At 49.1% G+C, this 25,683-nt stretch overlaps 1 protein-coding gene across 2 annotated transcripts; it reads left to right on the top strand.

The window, feature by feature from the left end:
- Positions 1-3,881: 3,881 nt before the first annotated feature.
- Positions 3,882-8,593, top strand: TBX22 (T-box transcription factor 22). Of its 2 annotated transcripts, none has more exons than XM_032196512.1 (8): positions 3,882-3,961; positions 4,026-4,250; positions 4,507-4,608; positions 4,683-4,857; positions 4,935-5,099; positions 5,202-5,266; positions 5,342-5,427; positions 7,983-8,593. In XM_032196512.1, the coding sequence occupies exons 1-8, from the start codon at positions 3,882-3,884 to the stop codon at positions 8,591-8,593; spliced, it is 1,509 nt and encodes a 502-aa protein (XP_032052403.1). The 2 variants fall into 2 exon arrangements, with proteins under 2 accessions (XP_032052403.1, XP_032052404.1); XM_032196513.1 differs by having other exon boundaries at positions 3,882-4,017; positions 4,121-4,250.
- Positions 8,594-25,683: the final 17,090 nt, after the last annotated feature.

Below are 25,683 nucleotides of genomic sequence, written 5' to 3'. Positions count from 1 at the left end.
CTAATTCGGTTTAACTTTCCCCAAATACGACATATAACGTTTCTACTTCACTGAATCGTTTCCTTAGAGCTTAATCCTATTCCCTCTACAACCTTTTGTTTTATTCTTATGTATAAAACAACATAATGGAGATGGATTTTAACGTACCTTTAGCTAATGCAGCGCATGTGGCAGGAGGGGAAGGAGAAGGCCATCCTAGGAGGGTGCCATGTCCTGATTCCCAAAATCAATGTGGAAATCCCAGAGCCCTGGCCATGCTCACAGCGTGCACCAGTGTGTGGTTGCACCCTGCTGCTCAGCACCACTCCTCACCCCTCGCCCCTGGGCTCTGCAACACCTCGGTTTGGTCCTCACACCTCGCCCGGACCCCAGGCTGGGGTTCATCAGAGTTCATCAGGGGCCAAATTAGAGCGAGAGCGAAATTAAAGCTATGCTGTGGGACCTGACATTCGAGCACTTGAGGGGAAACAATCTCATAAGCGCCGCTCTGAGCTACTACGGGTGTTTCCTGCTGGGATTTACTCCGTCCTTGGGAGCGTTTTGTTCCGTGATTGCCTGCTAGGAATATTCATTACTCTGTTAATAAGCAATCACTTAATGATTCAAATGAAGTGGCAGTCACACTCATTAAAATTACTGCTTGGTGCTTACAGAGGCGAGTGCCACCGAAGCCAGGACAGAGATGCTGCAGCTCAGCTCCACCTCTGCTTGGGTTGCAGCCTGCGGGTCACCAGCATGGTGAGAAGCTGGTCCTGGTCAACAAACACGGCCAGAAGCTGGCCCTGGTCAGCCAGGACACTCCGAAACTGGTCCTGAGACAGCCGTGAGGCTGTCCCATGGCAAATTTCACCTCCCCCTCTACTGCCGATAGCAGCAGCTGATGGCAGCACGCTGCCACACGTAAGGGGTTTTTCTTTCAAGAAAATGCCATCGCCTGCTCTCTGGAATATTAGATTTTAGCTTGCATTTCCTCCGTGTCAGGTTTGCCCCTGTGAGATTGGAGGAAGCGTGCTCCTTGATGTTTACATGGCAGGAAAATACCCCAGGGTCAGAAGACCCAGGCTCAGCAAGCAGGCGCAGGAGGGCTTTGTGGAGGCACAGGGTGACACAGAGCCGTGCCTCCCTGGTTAGAAACCACCTGGAGGGCAGCACCAGCTGCAAAAAGGGCTGCCAAAAAACAAAAAAAACTGACCCTAGGACATGCCGTGCTTGTCTTTGACCGCTAAAGATCTCAGTTAGGAACAGGGAGAGCAGGCAGTTTTGAAGGGGTTCGACACAGATGAAAGATACAATGCTACCAGTTCTGTTGTCATAGTCAAAATATTTGTTAGCATATGATTTTGAGTCTCTTTTAGAGGTTTTCTATTCTGTCATTCTGCTATTAGCTGCGAGCATCTTTCCTATTAGCATCATAAGGAATGTACAGGTTTGCAAGACCAGAAAAGGGTTTTTTATTTTTCAAAATGTAAAAGGAAAGATTTTCTTGCTCACGGTTCTTGAAGCAGAGAACAAACCATCCTTCCCAGTCCTTCCATTGAACCTGAAGAAGTTTCAGCACCAAATTTATATTCACAGCTTTACATAAACCTACGACGTATCAGGTGGAGATACAAAAGATTCAAGCTTTAGACGTGTAATGCAGAGCACGTGGCTTTTAAGTGTCACGTATTGCCCCTAAGCCACAAGTCGAGTTCAGTTTGGTGCTTGTTTGTTTGTGTGTTTTGCTTTGTTGAATGCAAAGTAAATCTTGGCAGAACCAAGCGCTGCTTCAACATAATTAAATGTCTCAAAATCTGCCCAAAAAACGACCAGAAAAGTCTGCGTTTGGAATTTACCTGTGTGCTCTACCAGATTAATGGTCAGTAGTAAAAGATCATTTTAAAGTTAAGCAAACATTTCTGGGGTATTGTATAACGCTTGCTTTAAAATTAAGTTAGTTAATCTGAACTTTATGCCAAATGATTATTTGCTCGATTTTCTGATGACGGTAATATATTACATACCACCACATAATTTGGTAAAGACAATAAGATTACAAAGCCCGAGAACGCTCTGAGTCAGTCCTTGACGGATTAAAGCTCTCCAAGGCCCCTGAAAACACTTCCCTGACATATTAATTTGACCTAAACCTCCAAAATGTTCCTGATTATATCATCTCGGTTGTCCTTTATTTTTGTTTTATTTTTCATTGTAGGAAATTAAAAAAGGGTCGGTTGATCCTCGTCCAAGTTCTTGAAATGTGTTGCAATGCTGAGGAAATAAAAGATTACTTGAAATACTTTTTAATAATATGTCATGTCAGCAGAGATAAAAGTTCACACTCGGTGCCCTCAGCTGGCTTCTATCAGCACCGTGAGGAGCGCAGCCGGCGTGGCTGTGCTGCAGGCAGGACCAGGGCTTCGCCTGGCTTTAAACCACGAGCTGATGCCGTTCTCATTACCAAGATGTTTATGAAATGCTTCATTTCTCTTCCTAAAAAGAAACAAAAATCTGCATAGGTGCAGCTGACCCTGACGCAGGTCTCAGCCTCCTCCCCACCGTGCCCTCTGCCAGCCTCTGCCCCATGGATGGGGACAGGGATGGGGACGGGGACAGGGATGGGGATGGGGACAGGGATGGGGATGGGGACAGGGATGGGCATTAGAAGCAGTGCTGTCAGTTTTCCCAGACGAGCTCAGCTGGATCTTTCTGTGCCTCGCCGTCAGACCTGGATACTCGCTCACAGCTCCCGGGTCGGGCTGCGGAGCTGGGCGCCGAGCTCTGGCCTTCAGCCCCAGCAAGAAAAAAACGGAGTTTGGTGTGTAAATGTGTGGGGAAATGCATGGATGTGAAAAAAATGGTGTACGTGAGCATCGGTGTGAAAAACCCACCATAAGCGGAGCAACGAGCATCCTTCAAATGGGCATTTGGGGACGTGGCATGGGGTTTGGGGCACAGTTTGGGTCTCAGGTGAAGGCTCACCTGCCCTGCCCGGTGCTGTGCCAACGCTTCCCACAGACCTGCCTTCCTTTTGGGGTCGGCTGGGTGCCTCCCAGCCCGGGTAGCAGCCCCGAGGGCGGCAGGGAGGGGGGGTCCCGCCTGTTGCCCCCCCGGTTCCCCTGCCCGGGGCCGTCCCCCCGAGGGCTTTGGGCGCTGCGGGGCGCGGGGGGGAGGCTGCTGGGGGGGCTCCGGGGGCGGATCAGCCGGCTTCGTGCCCCTAATGCGGTGCAGCTGCCGCCGCTTTGAAGCGGGGCCGTGGAAACATCCCGGGGGTCATGCCAGAGCGGGCCGGGCTGGGGCGGATTTTCTGTCTTTAAAAAACAAACAAGAAAAAAAAAAAAAAAAAACTGACGACGGGGGGGGCAGAAGCGGAGCAGCTGGGCCGGGGGGGGGCCGGGAGAGCCGAGTCGCAGCCGTCCCTCGGCCGTCTCATTCCCCCCCCCCCTCCCTTTTTTTTTTTTTTTTTTTTTTTTTGTGCTGGTTCTGGTTAAACGTTATTTGCACTTTTGTTGGAAAAGTGGCCCCTAGTGTGCAATTATGTCAAATTTCTTTGAGTTTTACAATTTAATGGAGAACAGTAACTCTTTTATTGATCCTAGACGGGGCCGGCTCCTCTTCCCCCGCTCTTCCCCTCCGCCGCCCGCTTTTTCCCCTCCCTCCCTCCCCTCCTCCCCCGCCCCAGCCCCACGAAATGCCACTCCGGCTTTCTCCTGCTCCCACCACTTTCCAAAACAAACAGCGGGAGCCGCAGCCTCCTCTCGCCTCGCTCGGATGCGGGCGGACCCCGCCGCTGCCCCCCGACGGCGCGGGCCGGGACCCCGCATGGAGCGGCCGCCGGGAGCCCCGCCGCCCCGCTGAGCCCCTCGGCGACCCGGGGGGGCCCCGGCTCGGGGGAGGGGGGCATGGCGCTGAGCTCCCGGGCTCACGCCTTCTCGGTGGAAGCCCTGGTGGGGCGCTCGGCCAAGAGGAAGGTGCCCGACGGGCGCGACGAGGACGTCGGGGCCGGCTGCAGGCAGAGCCGCAGAGCCCCGGAGCCGGGTTGGTAGCGTCGGGGGGTCGGGGGGGAGCTTAAGGGGAAGGGGGGGGGGGGCAGGCTCGGCAGCCGCCCCGGCGCCCCCTCCGCTTTGTGTTCCCCCCGCAGAGAAGCGGCCCAAGGCCGGAGCCGAGAGCCGGGAGGCGAGGGACGAGGTGCAGGTGGAGCTGCAGGGCTCCGAGCTCTGGAGGAGGTTCCACGAGATCGGCACCGAGATGATCATCACCAAGGCCGGCAGGTAGCGGCGGGCCCCCCCCTCCAGCAGCTCCGCAGCACCCCCCCAACCCCTCTCCTTCCCTCCTCCGCTTCTCCTTCCTCGGGGCTTCCCCCCTTTTATTTTTGCTTTTTTTTCCCTTCGGTGTTTTTCGTTCGGTATTTTTCTTTCGATGCATTTTTCCCCCCCTCTCCGACCTCCCTTTCATTTTTCAACCTCGTCGCCGTTTTAAACGCGTCCCCCCCCCCCCCCGCTTCTGACGCCCTCCCCGTGCCCGCAGGAGGATGTTCCCGTCGGTGCGGGTGAAGGTGAAGGGGCTGCAGCCGCTGCAGCAGTACTACATCGCCATCGACGTGGTGCCCGTGGACTCCAAGCGCTACAGGTACGGGCGGGCACCGACGGGGCGGGCACTTGGGGGGGGGTCCCTGCGGATCCTGACGGCGGCCGGCGGCCCAGGTACGTCTACCACAGCTCGCAGTGGATGGTGGCGGGGAACACGGACCACTCGTGCATCACGCCGCGGCTCTACATCCACCCCGACTCGCCCTGCTCGGGGGAGACGTGGATGAGGCAGATCGTCAGCTTCGACCGGGTGAAGCTCACCAACAACGAGCTGGACGACAAGGGCCACGTAGGTGCGGGGCAGGGCCGGGGCGGCCTCGTCCCGGCGGGGCCGTCGGGGCTGAGCGCGCCCTCCCTGCCGCACAGATCATCCTGCAGTCCATGCACAAGTACAAGCCCCGCGTGCACGTTATCGCCCAGGACTCCCGCTTCGACCTGGCTCAGATCCAGTCGCTGCCGGCCGAGGGGGTGCACACCTTCTCCTTCCAGGAGACCGAGTTCACCACGGTGACAGCCTACCAGAACCAGCAGGTACCCGCGGCCGCCCCCACGGGCGCAGGGCACGGGTCCGGACCCCCCACCACCCCAACAACACCCCAATAAATGGCCCCTCTCGTTCCCCTTCCCCCGCAGATCACGAAGCTGAAGATCGACAGGAATCCCTTCGCCAAAGGCTTTCGGGACCCCGGCAGGAACAGGTAACGGCCGCCGCTCGTCCCCCCCCCGTCGGGGTCCCGGTCCCGCCGCGGCGCTCAGCCCCGTGTCGCCCGCAGGGGAGTCCTGGACGGGCTCCTGGAGCCCTACCCGTGGCGGCCCCCCCTCGCCCTGGACTTCAAGGCTTTCGGCGCCGACAGCCACGGTGAGTCCCGGGGCTCCCGACGCCCCCCCGACGGCCCCCGACGGCCGCAGGCTCCGGGCGATGCTCGGGGAGCGCCCCTGGGAAGCGGCCGCGGGGCAGGGGGGGGACAAAGAGGGGACAGGGGGGACACCGGCAGCCTCTCTTTTATTATTTTATTTATTTATTTATTTATTCCCGAAAAATGCGCTTCCCGCAGGAGGGAAAGTGGCCGCCCGCTTCGGTGCCGCACTCCCGCAGCCCGTCAGAGAGGGGCAAGGAGGGGGGAAACCGAGCACTGAGCACAAACTGCCCCGGCTGGCACCCGCAGGGGGCTCTTACAGCCCCCCGGCAGCCTTTGGAGGTGTTCCTGTGAAGTGGTTTTTGTTAGCGCCGAAGGAAAAGCCGACAGAGCTTTTGCACCCTGGAGCGCTCCGGTTTGGGGTTAAAGTCGCCGGTTTTGCTCTCCTTTATGTTACCAGCTCTTCAAATTTGTAATGGTGCACACCGATTCACTCCAGTCTCCGTAGGAAAATGCTGGAAAAGAAAAAAGAAAAAAGAAAAAAAAAATCGTGCTGTATGGGCGTAAAACAAGCAGAGATAAAAAATCAGGCTCTGGAGAAATTAAGAGGTTTACCAGATTGCAAAGAGAGCTACTTTTTATTTTAATTTATTTATTTATTTAAATAGAAAAAAAAAACATTTCTAAAGTAAAAAGCTCTCTTTGAACCTATTGGGCAGGCTGTGGATTGGAGAGGAGCTGATGGACAGGCTGCAGTGAGGAATGAGAAAACCAGCACAGCTTTTGCAGTTTTTATTATACAGATGCTAAAATATTAGGGCTTCTTGGGATTTCTTTTTTTACTAGCTGTAACATAATTGGCATTTTTTTTTAAGGGTCAATTTTCTGGAATGATGTAAATATAACAAAATCCCCATTTCCACTAATAAGAAAATTGCATTTATTAAAAATAAATAAATAAATAAATAAATAAAGAGATAAAATGAAAGAAAACGAAAAGGAAAGGAAAAAAGAAAGGAAAAAAAAAAAAGAAAAAAGAAAAAAAAAAAAGCTGAAATAAAAATCCTGAATCCCTAAAGCTAGAAGACAAATTAAAAGGAAGCATGAATGATATGATGAAGAAAAAAATGGCAACAAACTTGGGATTTTTAAGCCTCGTAGAAATGGCAGAAAGGGCCAGCTATTTGGGCTGCTCTGTGCTCTCCACCATTACCCCCAGTCCCAAACTGGTACTGGGAGCTGTGGGATGCTACTGCTTAGGATACCTTGAAGTCAGTACTGCCTAGAGCAAGAATGCCGTGCTCTAGCTAGCTTCACAGGGACTCATATGCTGCCTCATGCTCACAAATATTGGCTTCGTTGCACCCTTTTACATGTCTGAAAGCCCACAAATCCTGGGAGGCTGTCAGGATGCGTGCACCAGGAGGAGCCCAGCTCCCTGCGTCCTCTCCCACCGATGTCAGTCCGCAAGCAGCCGCTGACATCAGTGGTGAAGGGGCGAGACACTAAAATCGAGCATTCCAGGGCTATTGCGAAGAGGTGCTGATGGTGCTTACCAGACCTGGAGGATCCTCTGCAAGCTGGCAAAAATTAATTTGTCTTCAATTAAGTCTTCAATCTGTGTGTGTGTGTTTTTTTTTTTTTTTTTTTTTTTTCTTGTTTGTTTGTTTGTTTGTTTGTTTGGTTTGGTTTGGTATTTTTTTGTTTTGTTTTGTTTTGTTTTGCTCTTGTTGGTGGGTATTTTTTTACTTTTTTTTTTTACTTTTTTTTTTTTTTTCTGTTAGATTTCATATACTAGCTGACTTTGGTAAGAAACGAAAAGAAGTGGGGGGAAAAGCCTCTGAAAGAGCGTGGTGATGAACGTGAAGCTGCCGCTCTGGGTGCTGCTTGGAGGCGCGGTGCCGAACAGTGGTGTTACACACACGAGCAGCCTCGAGAGCGCTCGCCACGTGTGAAGTAAACTGGTGTCGCTTTTCGACCAAATTATGAAAGTGTCCATTGATTCGTTTCGGAGAAGAGAATGTCAAAATGACATGTGCGTTTAAGGCTCCGGCAGACACCGAGAGGAGTCGAGTGTGTGTTTCAAATTGCATGGGAAGCCAAGCAAAATTAGTCAATTCCTGTGAGCAGGAAGGTACAAAAAAATTCTCCATCAGGCTGAATACATTTTTTTGTTCTTATATACGTGGGGAAAAGCTGCCTATAATTTGTACAAAAAGTAGGGAACTGAAAATGGCAAGTGTGTGTGTCTAACAGGAGGTTATCGGTCGTGCAGCGAGGCGCAGACCCAGCAGGAACCTGTTGGCGTGGAACTGAACCTCATCATTATCCCACCCAAATTAATGGCATTGGACGGGTCTGAATATTCCTTAGACGAGCACCAAGTAACAGCAACGTGTAACTTTGGAGAGGTCTTCCCATTTTCCAGGAGCTGGCTTTGGGGCTGCTTTGTGTTGGGATGGAGCACAGCAGTGGGGAGATGCGGTGGGAGCAGGAGTCCACCAAGGGCTCCGCGTTTGCGGCCATCACTGTGGGTGATTTCTGTTCCTGTTTTCAGGTGGGAGCTCCAGCTCTTCTCCAGTGACCTCCAGCGGTGGGACGCCCTCTCCTCTCAACCCGCTGCTTTCCCCGTCGTGCTCCCCGCCTGCCTTCCATCTCTCAGCGAGCAACATCGGCGTGCCGTGCCCCGAGACCTACCTGCACAGCCTCAGCCTGCCCCTCTACTACAAGATCTGCCCCGCGAGCTTCCTGAGGCAGCAGTCCCTCGTCTTCCCCAGCCACGAGAAACTGGGAGGCGCCAGCCCGCCAGCTTTGCCCCACTTCATGGTGGATATGCCAAAACTCTCTGCCCTCGGCATAACGAGCCTGAAAAATGGTAAATCCGAAGACTTAAACGGGCAGTGCCTTCAAGTACCCGGTTCTGCTAGTCAAATGCTGTATGGATTACATGCATCTGGAAACATTTTCCCATCAAGTCCCATTGCTCGGGAAGCACTTAATTGTTCTTTACATCCTCCATATGGCTTGTACGGCTATAACTTCTCTGTGCCATCTAGACTGATGAATGCAGCAAGCCATTTCAAAGTGAGTGACAGCATTCCAGCTTCTTTGAGAGATGGCAGATGCAATCACCCTAACTGGCACTCGACAATTAACCATTGCCTTTAGTGGGATTTTGTACTATCGCTAAGCATGGGCGTGTAAAGCGAGCCCGTTCTTCAGCCGTACCCAGGGGCTTGCTAATTTCCGAGTACGAAATACTGCACGGGGCAGGAGCGGTTCGTTTTTGGTGGGCAAAGGTGTCGTATCGCCGGGAGTGTGGAGGATCTGGGAGCGAGGATTTGCGATGATCCCCAGCAAGGCGATACCTGTTGGTGGTATTTATGTCGCGGTTGTAGGTTTAAGAGCGAGCTGTACAGTCACCTTTTTCATATTTGCACTCTGAAGCGGGAACGTAGCCGTATACACTCCCACAAGTATGTTTTCCTGAAACTATCTAGCTTTCCTTTAGTTAGCCCAAAGCCCTGTGAGCTCATCCCGCTGGAGATTTTCCACTAAACCCAGAGGGGCTGCCTGAGGCCTCGAGGTGCCGCGCGTGGCCAGGCGCTCGGGTGTGCTCTCCTGCTGCCTTGAGCCCCAATTAACCACGTGGAAGTGCCTCAATGCTCCAGGACCAGGGAAAATCAGCTCTCCGAGCAGGAACAAGAAGCCAAGGCCCTGCTGCCGAGGTGAAGGAGGACAGGACAAGTGACCAGGGGCTGTGGCACGGAGCCTGGAGCCCCTCTGCTGTGTGCCACCTGGTCTGGTTCACACCAGGGGGCTTGGCTCAGAGACCTCAGCAGGGAAAAACGCCTCCTGAAGCTGCTGGAGAACGTGGGTCCTTTCTGGAGAGCTGCAGCTCGACCAGCCCCGAAGCACGAGACTGGAAATCCCTTCCAAAAGTCCTGTTTATTTTATTATAACCTGTGGATATTCTTGTTATTCTTGTAAATAATCTCTAGTCCCAGGGGCGCAAAGTAACTCTCAATAAATCGGGGCACAGATTATATTTTTTGTTTGATCAGTGCTCAGTCCGTATCTGAAGCCAGTTTTATCACTCAATATATGACAGAGTTTTGAAAAAAAGTGCTTGAGTGGGGCCAGCCATATTTGGGGATTAAGATAAGAGAATCCTGTATTTACAAACATAACACAGCAATATATAGGGATTAAACGTAGGTTTAAGAACCAAAACCGGTATCAGAGTCCTGGTTTTATTTTCATCCACGGCAGACATCAAATTAAGAACAGAACAAATGGTTCAAATAACAAAAAGTCACACTTTTACTTTCATGAGTCTTTGCTAAAATCAGCCAGCACTTCTTCCCCCAGCATGCTTGGAGCAGCCAGAGCCCCGGGTGATAGCAGTATGCAGCCATAAGCCACGCCAGCCCTGCTAAACAGTCTGTGCAAACCTGCTTTCTCATGCTGTTCCTTAGCAGTTTATCTCACTGTTTTTATTAAAAAAAATGAAATGTTTTTTTCCTCTGGGAGTCCTTATTTCCAAGCCGTCACTCACTGCTGGTGGGCGAGCCCGCAGCGGAGGCTGGGACGGATCCTGCAAAATGCGGGGCGATCCCCGGGGCTGGGCGCTCTGCTCGTGGTCGTGCTTGCTGGGAGGCTCTTCCCGATCAGTTACGGATTTGTGGGTGGATGCAGGGGGCAATGTCCAATTTTCCAAAGAGCTGCAGTTGCGTAAAATATTCCAGAGATGCTGGCCACGAGCTGCCGATCCAACAGACCCGTGTTTGTCTAGCCGAAGACTCGACCGATGATGGATAGCTATTTTCGGGACAGACAATCTTATAACAATAGCTGTTTGAATTCAGATCAGATAAATCCCATCTACTGCAGCTGAGCAAATTCCCACTCGGTGGGACCCACGGCGGCGCTGCTCGGGGCAGGTCCTGCAGGAGCCCGGGGACCCGGGGAGGTTTTGGGAGGAGGCAGCGATGCTCTCAGTGGAAATTAATTCGCTGGATTTGTTCATACCGTGCCGTAATGGTTCTGCTTATGTGAGACAAACCATGCCCAAAGTAGCCTGCATGGCACTTTCTAGTGGCGAACTTTCTAGCAGGGAAGTTGGGCACGTTGCCATCACCATCGGTATAATAAATCGCTATTTATTAGATGTGAAACTGGGGAAATCGAGGTCAGCATTTCAGGTGAGACCACGTGCCTGTAAATGCACATATGTTATGTGCTGCTTTGTGCTTCCTCCTGCTAAATGTGATTTGGAGACAATTGCAATAGTTCTCAGCTTTCTGGAGGTAGGGGGTGATTGAGAACATAAACCCAGTGTTACTGTGCTATTGTTTTAATGGGAACAGGGAGAAAAAAGGAAAAGTTTTTCTGAAAGACTGAACTTGCTCAACAACCCCAGCTATTAGCCACCTGACCTTTCCCAAGAGAAGCCTGAAGTTACTCACAAATCGCTGATCACATTTACAGCACTCGGCAAATGAAACCGGCAGCGCTAGAGGCGCCGCATTTGTCCTCCGCACTGGGACGTGGGATGGGCTTGGTGTTCAAACAGCAAGAGGCTGATCTAAAAACCACGGAGACAGAAAAAAACACAACAATTGTGTTTTTAATCAACGGGCGGTTTACTGTCCAGCCTCACCAAAATTTCGTGGACACACCGGAGAAGTTTAAAGTTGGCCAAACGCACAGAGGGAGCGTTGGATGGAGCCGCACTGATAGAAGTGCCTTAGTTTACATTTGATCTTTTGAGGTTTGCTCTGTAATTAGATGATAATTTGTATCACAATTATGCAAAACAAACGAGGATTGGCTAGCAATATAGACCAGAACAAATAAGCACACGGAACATTTGAAATGTATCCAGTATTAAAACTATTTACATGTGTGGCTCAGGCCACATTGGACATGTTGTTCCAATAAAGTTACAGAAAGGGAAAAGGCCAGTATCGGTTCCTACGAAAGTTTCAAATGTTCATGTTTACAAATTTGTATTGCACATTAATATGTAAACACACACTATAGGAAACAGATGACTCCGCAGTATTTGTGTGTCCTTTCTTCCTAGATCTGTGTGCACTGAACGCACAAAATGCGCAGCGACTCCTGTAAAATGGGGATAACAAAGCTGAACATTTTGAAATCACCAGCCCGGCAGCTAGTTTGTGTGAAGTCACTTTGCAGCAGATGAGAAAAAACACCTCCCTTGCTATCCGTACACAAGTCCGTGACATGTTAGCCACCTTTTGCCACCCCACGATTTGTGATTTAGGTTGCAGACCCCAAGCACCCTGTCCCGTATGTGGCTGGGTCATGCAACTTGCAGCCTCCTGGCCCTGGAGGAGTTACAGCGGTGCTGGGCAGCCTGGATGCAGCCCTCGGAGCTGCTGGGATCCATCCTGGCTGCAAGGGCGCCTGCAGATGTTGGGTATTACGCTGCAAGCTGCTCACGCTTACTAGAGCTTCGCTTTCTCTGAGCTTGTGTAGTTTCTGAATTTTATGGTTATTTATAAATCCACTTCTCCTCCGTGTCCCTCCGGTGACATTCATGAGGAGAACCTACCGTCTGCTTCCTTACATCAAACAGTTTCCTTCCGCACGGAGCAGATTGCTTCTCCGAAAGCACCGACCTTGGAGTTTATTGTGGCAATTAAGCAGAAGAAGTATTCCAGGTTTCGCGAGGGACCCTTTGAGCTTATAAATCAAATGACACAAACCAGAAAGTAAAATTCAAGACGTTTCTGGAGAGGAAAACACTGACATTAAGGGAAAACCCCAGGTAAAAGTAATATTTGCTGCCTGAAGAGGCAGTTCCTGAACAAAGCCAGAGACAGGGGCAGGGGTTTGGGATGGTTTCTGCCTCTCTGAAGTCTGAAGATATATTGGATGCACTAAAGAGGTTTTCAGACATGTTCTGTTATCATAAAAGCTTCACTCCTTCAGATTTTGAGAGAGCAGCTTTTCAGTGAAATCCACTTTTTCCTTCTTGGCGTTGGCTCCAGATCTCCTCTCGGAGCAGGGTCCCAGCTCCAACAATTTCCTCCGTGCGCGGCGGGCAGCTGGGAGCACTTAGCAGCTAATCAGCCCAATTCGGCTCACCTGCCTGAGCGATCCCTGACAGGTCCATCTGCTTCCAGTCAGGCTGCAAACAAAACGGGGCCTCGGCTCCAAAGGGGAGGAAAGAGCAACGGAGCTGTGGGGTTGCTTGCAGATACCCATGTTGTTGCTCAGCTGATGCTCTGGGGATGGTCACTGCCCTACCCCTTCACCACAGACCTGCGACCTAAAGCCAGCAGAAACTCACTATTTTATTTAGATTTGGAAAGATGTGCTTGCTGCTTTTGCACTCACCAGGAAGGTGTGAAATACTGTCAAAGAGATGTGACATTAAACATCAGAAGTGTTGCTGAGAGAGGGACCACGATACCTGTTTGGGTGCTGCCCTGGCCGTACCCACCTCACCCCAAGCGCTCAGCAGCTGGAAGCATCAGCTTCCATCATATGTTACTTTAAATGCCTTGGAGGCCCGGCCCCTGACAGATGTAAAATGTGTTGCAGAAAAGGCCCCGCGTATTTATGGCGGTTTGCTAAATCTGAGGGTGGGATTGTGTTTTGTGGGTGTTTTCGATAGCAGGACAAAAGGGAGCAATCCAGGTGGCTGGGCTGATTTATCCGCCACCGGCACCACAAACCCTCCATGCAGGCTCTTAAAAAAAAAGGTATAAATCATTCATAAATACAAATAAAAAAATTACCCTGTGAGGGAATAAAAAATGCTCCCCTGTGAACATTTCCCCAGGGCATTACAGGCACAGATACAAGCCCCAGGTACAAATTCCCCCACACCATACAGTTTTTATTCAGGCTCACACAAATACCTTGATTCCCACAGTCTTCCAGTAAATCATCGCGTACACCCCTAGTAAAACCTTGGCAATCTTCAAGTGGATAACTAATGGTCTTATAAGTATTGACCACCAACCAATTTTCTTCCATCAGGTAAAAACTGTCATGAATATTCAGCTGCCTGCTCCGGGACATGCAGGTACCGCTCAGCATTGCTCTCAGCATCCCCCTCCTTCTCTGTGCACTGACAACGCTTCTAGACTCAGAGCTTTACCAAATTCTTCCTTTATCTTCATTAAAAGTCTTAACCATAAAATTAAGTGAAGTTGATAAGCCGTTTCCTGTATCGTATTTCTTCCAGCATTATCAATATTGCTAATAAAAACATAGATTGAAACAGTATGTTGTAATGTCCAGGATATAAGCCAGGTTTTGCTGCAGCTCAGATAAATATGAATTTGGCCTTTGGCTTTCATAAAAACGGGCTAATGTCTCTATCGGGGCTATTCAGCCCCCTCTGCTTCAGTGCTCAGCACTACCAGTACTTGGGTGAGCGGCGGGCTGTTAGAAGCAGAGCTCTATTTGCTGAAGATTTTCCAGATTAAGGCAAATTAAAGCAAAGCGAGGCCCGAGACTTCATCTCAACCCAAAACCCAACATCTCCAGGGCCTTCATGCTCTGAACTGCTGACTCTCCTCGTGTTGGTTTGGGTGTTTTTTTCGGCAGAACTGCGGATGAGAAGACGTTGCCACGAGATATTTCAGAAGGAGGATGGGGAAGGGTTGGTTTGGCTAGAGCTGTGGCGCCTCGGCGGTTTCTCCTCCCCAGGCTGATACTCTAACTTTCTAAAGTGGTTTTGGGTCAAGCCATGCTGTGTGGTGCTGGAGGGCTGCGCCTCCCTGTGTGGGGAAGACCCGAGAGGAGTCAGGAGCCCTTCAGCACGATGTGAGCCCCCGAAAGCCTTCCCGTTAGCTGCCGATCCCAAAAACGGGCCTTGCCAGCTCCCCGGCAGTGAAGACACATGCGAGAGGCTGCTCCAAGCCAGCGCTCCCCCAGTGATAGAAATATAACGTACTGCTAAATTGTTTTTGAGTATCACCCGTGCAGCTGGAGTCATGGGCCATAAAAAGGAGGAATTTCACCGGGTAGGTCTCCTGGACGCAGAACAGCCCATAAAGGAAAACGAGCTGCAGCTCTGCTCGAGCTCGGTGGCAGGGATGGCTCCCAAAAACGGGGGTGGGTTTGCCCCTCGTGGGGTGAAACCGACCCCAAAGCTGGCAGCACGAAGCCGGTGCTCGCCCGCAGCTTTCCCCTCCCTCCTGCTGGCATCAGGAACCCCCTGGTAGCGCATCAGCAGGAGGATTAAACGCCAAAGAGCACGGAAACGTTTTCCCCTTGACAGGCAGAACGAGCCCGGGAATAGCAATTCGTTGTCTAATGGCAGGAAAGAAAATTAGAGGCCTCGCCACGAGGAGGATTTGCTGTGCAGCAGGTGAAAACACGGATGGGTGATTTTAAGACAATTTGTCAGTTTAAAAAAATAATCAAAACATACACGGGACAGGGGGAAGCACTCTGAGCGCTTTATTTCCAGTAATTGTGCTTGGTCAGTTTTGATCTCGCAGTTTCTGCTTTGACAGCCACGCTCACCCCAAAGCCAGCCCGCACGCTCTAATTCTGCTGGCTTTTTTCTTAAAATAGGACACACCTGCAAGGAAGGCGAGTTTCTTCAAGACATTCCTGATCTGGAGCATATTAAACTGATATTTTTGTTTTGTATTTTTGATGATTTGCTCCAGTGATAACATAATAGCATGATATTTTGCCTGGGACTGATTAAAACATTTCTTTTGATCAGAGCAGCAGATTGAAACAGTTGTTTATTACTGGACAAAGCTTCAAGAAAAAAAAAAAAAAAAAAAGAAGAAGAAAAGAAAAGAAAGAAGAACGTGGCTCTGGATCGCTGTTGAGTCTGCTTTTTTGCCAGGGGAATTTCCTTCACTTTTGGGAGCGGCGCAGAATTCCCTGTTTCGGCTTCAGCGAAGGCGGGGAGGGTCCGGCCGCCGCCTTCCCCAAAATTAGAGGTAAAAAAAAAAATAATAAAAAATAAATAAAAAATTTGAGGTAGGGAAGGAAGGACCAGGCTGCCCAAAGGGCGACGCATCGTGCTGACAGACAGCGGATGAGATCTTGGTTGTTTGTTTTTAAGCTCCATGGGCATTGGATAAAACTCATTTTTTGAGCACCGTGCCTAAGATCACAAATGACACGGCTTTCTGTAACCAAACTCAGCGTTTCCTAGAAAAGCCATCCTTCCAAGCTGCTTGAACCGCTGCACATTTCAAAGCTACCTATATATTAACCTTCAGACTTCAGCTAAAAAGCTCTTCTTTTGCTTTCTAAACCGAAACCAGAGTCATATTGTTACAAGCCGACAACATCTGAATGTAAATGTGTTATTTTGGTTTAACTCCAGTTGCTATAAAGACTTTCAAGAATATAGATTTTAATTACATAAATATTTTTAATAAAATCCCACATTTAACTGCTGGCAAGACTGTAAGGGGAAAAAAAACAATAATATCTGGCTCTGTCTCTTTGACAGAACAATTCTTCAAGTTACATTTGCCACATTCACGCAGCTGTGACCAATAACTCCGCTGTCTTTATTATTCTCCTATGATATGAAATTAAAATGAACTGGAAATGTTTATGCCACAAATGGCGTGCAACACATTAAACAGATAATGCAAGCTAAGGTTTTGCTTAAAGCAGCGAGTTCCTCCTCCAGCAGGACTGCGCTGTAACTTAATCCACGCTTTTCCCAGGCAGCGGAGATTGCTGCTCTGTCGAAAGCCTCAAACACATAACAATATCTTCATTAAAGAGGAATTACTTCCATCTCACCATTCCCAGGTGCCACTGAAAGCGAGGCTTTGTTTCATGTGGCCAGTTTCAATTACTGTGTTTACATCAGCAGATTCCTTGGCTTCACGGAACATTTTCTGATAAATCTATTTCGGTTTTTGTTTGCTTCCCCTTGGCTTTTCCCCGCAGCGTGTTTATGAGCTGCATATTAATTCGTTGGTCATGCCTTTGCTATTTTTCACCGCTTCCAAAAAAAAAAAAAAGGACCCCATCGCATTCAATCATCTCAGCCCAACACATTTTTTCCTCGTTTGCACCGATCGATAAATTGAGCTCTGTCAAATTAATTAAGGCTGGTAATTCTCCCAGGGTGTGCACCTGCCCCCTGTCTACCTGGCACCCCCACGTGCCAGGACATCAGAAGGGTGAGGAATGGTGTCTGCAAGTCCTGCCTGCCCCCAGCACTTCTGTTGGCAGCTCTCTGTCCCATTCTCTCTCCCCCAGCACACAGCATTAAAGCCGCTGTCCACTGAAATAAAAGCAGCAGTTTATTATTAAGAGGCTCTTTTGCACCGATTTTGTTAAAATAACATCTATCCACAGTGCTAGCAAATGAAAGATAAAACCAACTTATTTGTTAAAGCAGGAGCAGCTTGGAAATACAGGCTTGGAGTATATTGATTCGAGCTTTCAGCATTGATTTTTCATAGAGGAACTTTACCTTCCCTGGCACAGAAATACAGACGTAAATGCTTCTCTGATTTACAGAGAAGCTCTGTTTTTCACAGAGAAACTCTGCAGAGTTTGAGGCATCTGCAGATTTGGAGGCATTCTGCAAGATGAGCAGCAGTCCCAGCATCGAGGTGAGGGTGAAAGGCAGCCAGGGCAGACCCGAGCCACGCGAGGGCTCAGAGCCTGTTTTTGGCTGCCCACCGTGCCTGGCCCCAAGCTCTTGGCAAAGGGAAGGGACTGATCCTGCCATGGGAAATGCCTCCTGCCATGCTCTGCATTGCACTGTAGCTTTTGGGACTGCAGCATTTGGCTAACACCACTGTCAGTGCACCCATGGGTGCTGTTGCATGGGCCCAAAGCGTCCCCGTGACAAAATGTCCCCATGCCATGGGATGAGTTTGCAGCTCGGGTGCCTCCATCTGAGCTGGAGCAGCAGCAGCATCCCCCCTCCCCAACCTACCTGGCACCACCACCTCCTAAAATGGATTTTAACCTCGGCCGTGATCAAGTGAAAAGGGAGCAGCCCAAATTAGCCGTGAACCCACCATTTTGGGCAGCTCTCCCGTCCTTCCCACCGCAGCACACAGGCATCCCGCTGTCCGCAGGCACGGCTGACGGGTTTTTGGCACGCTCTGAATTGCACTTGGACAAGAAACCACGAAAACCTCTCCCCGCAGCTCTGCCTCGGCCAGCCCGGGAGCTGCACGAGACCCACCTCGCATCAGATGTCCCCTAATATCGTCTGTCATGGGCAATCCGTGGCGATCCCGGGCTGATTGCTAATTGCTAATGGTCCGCAGAGGAGCGCTGAGTGCCGCTGCACGACGCTGGCTCCAGGCGTGCACACTCACAGCACGTCACGTCGGATTTGCTTTAATATTTCAAATCATTACAGAGCAGTGCTCCCCCCCAGAGGTCCGACCGTCCAGCCTCTGCAGAATAAAAGGCCAGAATTAAATGTGCAATTGCGGGTTTGGAGGGGGTGCTTATCCCTGCGAAGCAGAGCTTAATTAGCGCCCGCCGATCGCGGCGTAAATCTCGCCGGCGAGGGAAGGAAGCGAGCGGCGGCGCGAGCTGTCAGCAGCTCCCTGGGATCTGACAGGGTCCAACAAATGCTTTCCACATCCTGACCCCGCACGTCAATCAGCACTCAGGGAGAGCCCCTCGTGCTGCTCCCGCCGCCCGGCCCCGCTCCCTGCCCGCTGCCCTACAGGGGCAGGCGGGATTTGGGGTGGCTGGGGAGTTCCTCGGCACAGGCAGGGATGGGTCCCACAGGAATGAGCCTTTCCGGGCTGCTCCAGGAATGGTGGGCCAGTTTCAATCTCATTTATACCTCAGTAACCCAAAGTATAACTCAGAAGTCAGCTTCCAGCATTTCCATTCAGGGTGAAGAATAATATTCCACTTCCCCCTCTGCACCCCAAGTGATTTTCATTTGATGGGAGCTGAACTCAACACGGACATGAGTTTTGGTGCTAAACTAAATGATATGAATGTGCTAAAGAAAATACAGCAGAGAAGTGACACAGAAATGCCTGCGTTAAGCTCTGCGAGGGAGCTGATTTAATGCAGCAGGGAGCTGTGACAAAACATCTCACTTAACACAGTGAAATGTGTGAAAAACCCTTCTTGGTGTCTGCGGCACTCACGGCAGCTGGAACCACTCCCTGCCCTCGGATCCAGCACGTGTTCAGCTGCACCAGCCCTGCAAACACTGACGTGCTCAGCACGTGCCCAGCTCACACCTCCCTTTGCCAGGGGCTTGGTTCCTCACCCCCTCTCCTGGACAAGTGCCTGGGGGCATCTCAAGGGACTCCTCAGTGGGGTCGGTATCCAAAATGCACCAAAAAAAATTATAACAGGGTTTTTATCTTCTTAAAGACTGATAGTAGACAGGGTTTTTATCTTCTTCACATACATGTTAGGGCACTACAGCAGCAAATAATGTATATTTTTATGTGCAGCCTAAGCAAAATAGTCAGCACGTGGTCGGAGCCAAGCTTTGAGAAGACATCGAGGTTGCTTCGAGTGACCAAAGCTCCTCGGTGTCCCCGCGGAGCTGGGCCAAACCCAAACGTGCAGATCGGTGATGCTGCACAGAGGTGGCCGTAAGCATCCCACCCTCGCTGCTGGGAGAGGAGCTGACCCCTGGCCCCTGGTGAGGGACAAGGGGAGAGCAAAGCGTGCAGCTGCCATCAGTTCGGTCACATCACGGCACCTCTACAGACCCCAGCCTGGGTGGGTGTCCCGTTACCATTCCCGGGACGAGCTGCTCGTCTGGGAGGCGATGATAAAGTTCACTTGTGACTAATGAGGGCCTTTTCGTTCAATTAATTAAGGGCCCGGGCTTTGCAAATGACGGCTTGCATTTATTTCTTTCTGTCAGCCTGACAACCGTTTGGATATCTCTCTCACCACCGAGCTACTGCCAAGGCACCTTGTGGGGAGGAAAAAAATTGCAAAAAAAATGGAAAACAAACAAAAAAAGAGTTCATTCCTTAATTTGGAAAATATGCCCTTTCTTAAACATCCAGTCAATATTATTGTGTTAAAAATAAACTGCTTTAAGAATGAATGCTTAAAAAAAGTGCCTGAAGAATATTTTCCCTTTTGGAAGACCAACCTTAATCTGCTCTTCTTCTGAAGACAAAGGAAATTGGCTTTATTTTTAAAATTAACACTGTTATTTAGAAAGATGCCGTATTTCTCACCTGATTCACCTGTGTTCACTTCTATGCAACGCCAAGAATTTAAAAGGACAAAATTTAATGAACAGATTGCAAGCAAGCCATATGCAGGTGAACACCAAGGTCTACAAAGCTCCAGCACGTCAAGGAGGCAGCAATAAGCAAAGCAAGTGATGGTCGAGAATCCAGTGAAGAGCATCCAAAGCGTTTGACTGCGGCTCTGCTTTGGAAATTGATGTCCCACACCCCACTGCCTGCCCACAGGGCTTCCTGCTCGGGGTCATCCCTCGGAAAAAAGGAAAGGCGCACGCAGACGCGGCCCTTGGCTGCACTGCAGGGTTCTCCCCTTTGCTGGGGGAATTATTTCTTTGTTACTTAATCATCTGTAATTATCTCCTGGAGTAAATTCTGTTGGTGCATCAATTTTCAAACACAACATTCGTTTTTATCAGTCATGTTTATTTAATTTTAGCTGATTAGCACAGAACCTAACAAGTGGCTTAGACTAACAGTGTGTCACTGCTGAAGTATTTTGTAGGTAACAAGAAGACATGGAATAGTGCACATGTTGCTTTGTCTGCATTAATCTATTTACATTGTAATTCTTCAACTGTTTTTAATGGCTGGTTCAGCTGGAAGCGATTAGTTGCCCAAATTAAAGCCACATTTCTCACTTTGTGCACCGCGAAGGTTTTCGGTTGTTGTCTTTTCGTTGCTTTTTGTTTTCCGAATCAAGGCAGATATCACTCGAAAACGCATGAAATCCTATTGAGGGGCTGATCCCGCTGCTCGGCTCCGTGCTCCCATTTATCCCTTTTAAGCCAAATACTTGGATGGGCCCCAGGAGCTGCGTTTGGACGGGGAAGGCTGCTCGTCCTGGCTCCTCTCGGCTCCTGACTGAGGTTCCTCCAGCTCTCCCCACACCACCACAGCCAGCTTGAAACCCATACCCAGGTCTGTCTGGGATGGCTTCCAGGCACAACTGTGTCCTCCTGATGGCATGCCCATGGGAAGCACGAAGTGACACCTCGTGGCTTTGTCCTGGAGCAGCGTGCCAGGGCCACAAGGCGATGCCAGCCTGGAGGGAAGGGGCAGCAACCTGGTGTGCACCACGCTGTGCTCACCTCAGAGCTCCCAGGAGGGGCTTCCCTGAGATATTTTCCTTAGGAAACACTATTTTATAACATTTCACCTAGAAAAAAAATCTGGAGGAGGCATTGCCATGCTTGCCTCTCACAAAGGTAAGGAGCAAAGCCCTGCTGTGCCCTCCACGGACCCGAGAACAGCCCATAGGGTGGTACCCATGGGAAGGGGGGTGTGGGGCAGGAACCTGCAGGGAAGGGGGATTCACCTGCTTATAGTCCAAAGTGAGTCTTCTTCAATACTCAAACCAAATAAATTGAGCTTTATCACGGGCTCTGTCCCACGGCAGTGCCCACCTGGACACCCGGGCCAGGGCGCTGCTTGCTCCAACGCCTCCCCCCCAGCAAGGAGGACAGCATCCCCCAGCAAGTTTGCTGCCTCTATCGCTTTGTCACAACCTGAGAGCCCCTCGAATATTTCAGTGTATTTAATTATCCTATCTGCAGCATCTGCAGCTCATTACATGCTCGGGCTGAGCGGTGCGCGGAGTCAGGTTGCGCGGAGGCAGAGGTCAGAGCAGCCTCCAGCCCGGCTGTGCCACGAGGCAGCAACACCAGCCTGCCAAAAGAGCAAACGCTGCTCCGTGCCGACCACCAGGACCCTCTCACTCCAGCAGAATAAAGGCAGGTAGCCAGTTCCTCCTGGCTACCCTCTGCCTTGAGCACCTGAAGCACACAGGGCAGCCGGCTGCAATTTCTTGCAGCTCGGTGCACCAGGGCCGGTGCTTCGCAGCATCCTCCCTGCTCCACCACGTCTTGCTTCTAATATACTGCCCGGCATTAATCAAACGGGTTGGAAGCATCCTGTATCGGCTCTGCAAACCAGAGCTTAAATGATTTACTGGCGGATTCTTTCAGCTCCTGTTAGCCCCCTGTTTTGCTTTCATGTCAGTAGCAGAGGTCAGCAGCAGGAGGAGATGCATGCTTTCACTTTGTCTCACATTTGCTGCTGTCATTCTAACCCCGCTCGGGTCCCTGCAGAGCAGCAGGATGTGTTCATGCTCGCAGCCCTCGATGCTAATTGATTTTAGGGAGCCCATTCATCAGTTTAATTTAGTAGATCACCCACCAGGTTTGCTGTTCACTGTCAAAGGTAATTCAATTAAAAGCCAGAAGTGTGACTAACTATTCGATGCTAAATATGCTTAGCAGCTGTGTTGCTGTATCTTCTCCATCCTATTGTGTCTGCAGAGCAGCCCAGGCGCAGCATGCGACCGAGCCGTACCTTGGCTGATTAATGTACACAACAGCTCGGCAGCAGGGCCAAAAATTAAGTCCAAATGCCTTCTTCAGTATGCAACGACATGCAAATGTTGAAACGTCATAGTTCCAGCAAGGAAAAAAGCCTCAAAAGTGCTGAAAGTCAGCAGTGGATAAAATGGTTGAATTAAATCTTTGCAGCTGTAGTTTTGTGCAGTTTTGTGTTGTTGCTTTAATAACCTTCCCAAGAATCAAATTAATTCTCTCATTCATTCCTACTCTTAAATACCTATTTTCTCCCTTCGTCATTAGTCGAGGTTCCTACAAATGCCACCCGACAGGATTTAATCCCACGGCTGAAGCTGTTTGTAAATCAGGCAGACACTAGAGCGCTTGTCTAAAGATGTTTCTATTAAAGACAGGGGAGAGGGGGGAGAGAAGCCTCGCTGAATTCCTCCGGGCTGACAAACTGTTTTGACACTTGTCTGTTGGCATCGGTCACTCATTTGGGGTTTGGTGGTAATTAAGCGCATCGTTAGTGATCCCGTTGTACGCCACGGGACAAAATGGTGTGTCTGCTTAACAGATTAAACGAAAACTTTATCTGAAAAGCGCAGGTAAACAAGACACACGTCCCCTAACCTTTCACCCCTGGAGAGCAAGGTTCACGTCCCACCAGCCCTAGTGAAGGGGCGGCTGGAGCTGCTGGGGGGCTGAGGGCATGCCAAGAGATTCCCCAAACCACAGAAACCCCTGTGCTTTCCTGTGTGTGACATCCTAAAATTATTCATTTTAAAATGAATGAGGCACTGAAATGCTGAGCACCTAATAGCTTCCATTACACAGGTCCCGTTTCATCAGCTTGCGCCCTGTGAGTCCAACCCCATACAAACACTGAGGTTTCCCAATTTCCACGAGCTAAAAATGGTCAGTGAGCTCCAGCGACAGCCCAGCAGCCTTCCTACGTGGCTGTTTGTAGAGCAGGAGGCAGAATATTTGTGCTATTCTGTAAACAGCATCCTGAGAAAACATCCAGATTTCCCAGGCATCACAATAAACCTTCCAGCATTAGCCTGTCCATTAACGTGTAATTAAAAATATATTTTATAAAAATACATACTTAAAATATCTGTTTAAAAAAGCAGTGACATAGTTAAATGTAATAATTACCACTAGGTAAATTACATTAATAATTCTATCTTTACAAATAGAAATCTCTCTGCAGAAGAAACTGCTACAACCACACGCTTTGTATAGAGATATCAAGCTTTTAAGCAGCAAAACGCTCGCAGCAACGTAACTGGATCAGCAAAGGCTTTGATATACGGTTGCTGCCAGGAATCCTTTTTTTGTTGTTGCTATTGAATCCTTCCCTTCTTCTGGCATTAATAAATTAAGGCACCTGCTATACAAATCAGCAGAAATCTGGAAAATCATTATCACTTCCATGCGGAAACAACGTCCATCACCAGTGAACAAATGGGGGATGTCATCTACTCAGGGCTTTAAAAAAAAAAAAAAAAAAAAAAAAAAAGATTCTGTTTGTCAAATTACTGGAGGAAAAGTCGATCTTACTGTTATGGACTTTATCCACTTCCAGGTCATATCAATTAGTTACAGCAGTCTCAGGGAGACTGGAACTAATTTACAACACTCGGAGCGGGCCTGCCTGCCATGCCTGCAAGCTTCGAGTCCCACGCTGGGGCTCTGTGCGGGTACCTGGAACTGCAAAATCACCAGCAAGAGCACTGAGTGGCTCCGGCGTTAGCCCCTTTCCCAGCAAGAGACAAAAAGTGAAGTCCTGACTTCTCTAGGCACCAAGTGAAATCTCCCTTATAAAAGCTACAAAGCTACGTTAAAGCTTTCTGAAGTAATCTTTGAAAAAAATGACAGATCTGAAAAGTGAACAATAAAAGCACAAAAAAGAATATCGAATATCTTTAAATGAAGTTTTGAAATGTTTTCCTCTGACAGCTCTTTCTGACAGAAATTGATTATAATGAAGTATTAGGAATCAGATAGCATGGAAATTAAATTAAGCTGATTATTATCTCCTCAGATATGTTTGTTACTGTGCAACGTTTATTACTTTAGACTTTTGTGAAATAATTGCTTCATTTGGAGTTAACCATTTTTGACCATTCTCACCAATACACGCAGCCTGTCTGAACAGTAAACCATTTTGGTTTAAAAACATGAGGCTTAAGCTGTTTTACACTCTGAAATCACCCCTTTGTAAGTAACAGCCTGAAAGCAGCCTCTCTTCTTTAAGCCCCACACTGCTGGAAGACCCTGCAAAGCTTCCCAAAGAGCTGGAAAGCGCTCAGATCCTACAGCCCATCGATTTCCTATCTCAAACCGTATATCACAGCTGATTCAGCATGACTTTCTTAATAAAGAGTAGTAAAGGTCAAGCGAAAGCCTGTAAGACTCACTTACTGCATCTTCTTCCAAGTTAAAAAGGCTCAATTGGCACTCAAAATTAGTTGCAGATTGTTCACATCGGTCTTTTCCCTTATCCGAATGGGAACGAAGAGAGCTGCTTCCGATACAAGCAAGGCCACTGACCCTTCTTGTGATTTCATTGAAAAAATACTGTTTGACAAAAGAGAAAGCACTGAGCACTATGCTGCAGCCACTTCAAACCAGGCCTTTGCAACGGAGTAAGTGCCAACACTAAAACCAAAAAATAAAAATAAGATACAATACACTACACAGAGAGTCCCAAAATCAAAGTAAGCATATGCTTCATCAAATAAAATCCTGACGCAGACAGCACTTCTAATGAGAAAATGAAAGTTTCCATTAAAACCTATTTTCCATCTGCATACAGTGTTTTCTTCTATATAAAATATAATTATCACAGGGCAAAACCAGAACCACACAACTGTCAAAAAAAAAAAAAAAAAAAAAAAGGAACTAAAAATTAAGGAACTTAAAACAACTTTTAAACAAAATTAGGCACTACTGCATTCCTAGCAGTGGGTCTCCAGGACCCAAATGAATGCCCAAGGACAGCAAAGTCCTGGTGTGTTTAGCAGTGATGGTTGGATGTTGACACGAATTAGCTGATGGCTCTACCAGACTCCTTTCCAGTTTGCATTTTGGGCAGCAAATGGGGCAGGAGCCAGGCAAGGATGAATGCCCTGCCACAGGCGCTTCCCGGTGAGGTTGGACACTGCCCAGAAACAAAAAGGGGCCACCAGAGACCAACAGTTGCTGCAACAAGTTGGTAGTGACTGGGAAACCCCCTTTGTTTTAAAAACTCAAAAATCATTTCTGCAGAACCTCTGTAAAAACAAAGCTTGAGGCTCCCTCTGCTGGTTACTAAACAACAATGGAAGGGGAAAATAGAAGTGGAAGTTATTTTTATTTATTTTTAGCTTTGTGGAGGACAAACTCCAACACTCACCAACTCCCACCCGTTTTCCCTTCTTGTATAGGTTAAGGACAAAAAAGCCCCTCAGATGCTTAACCCCGAGGGACGAGCTTTAGTCCCAAACCAGACTAAACATTTATAAACGTCATTATTAAATTTAAATTACTTGTATTTTATGTTCTTATACTTGATTATAATTACTCCCCCAAAAGTTGTTCCAAGTCTTTCTTGATAGCACTCACTTCACTTTCACCTTATTTCTCTCTAAAGGTTTAATTTTCTGGTTATTTCTCCCAGGAAAACCTTGATGGCATCCACTTGTCTGCCCATGTACTGAGATGTGCCAGTAGGTAGCCACACAACCTAGGAAGACACCTGAAATCA

The sequence above is a fragment of the Aythya fuligula genome, chromosome 13 (assembly GCF_009819795.1).
Source record: "Aythya fuligula isolate bAytFul2 chromosome 13, bAytFul2.pri, whole genome shotgun sequence".
NCBI classification, from domain to species: domain Eukaryota; kingdom Metazoa; phylum Chordata; class Aves; order Anseriformes; family Anatidae; genus Aythya; species Aythya fuligula.
This window is presented reverse-complemented; position numbering and strand designations above follow the sequence as displayed.

Excerpts from the sequence above, each read along its gene's own strand:
- TBX22 (XM_032196512.1), top strand. The coding sequence starts at position 3,882 with ATGGCGCTGAGCTCCCGGGCTCACGCCTTCTCGGTGGAAGCCCTGGTG. Across the intron at positions 3,962-4,025 it reads AAGAGGAAGGTGCCCGACGG|CGTCGGGGGGTCGGGGGGGA; the intron begins GCGCGACGAGGA and ends CCGGGTTGGTAG. Across the intron at positions 5,267-5,341 it reads CGGGACCCCGGCAGGAACAG|GGGAGTCCTGGACGGGCTCC; the intron begins GTAACGGCCGCC and ends TGTCGCCCGCAG.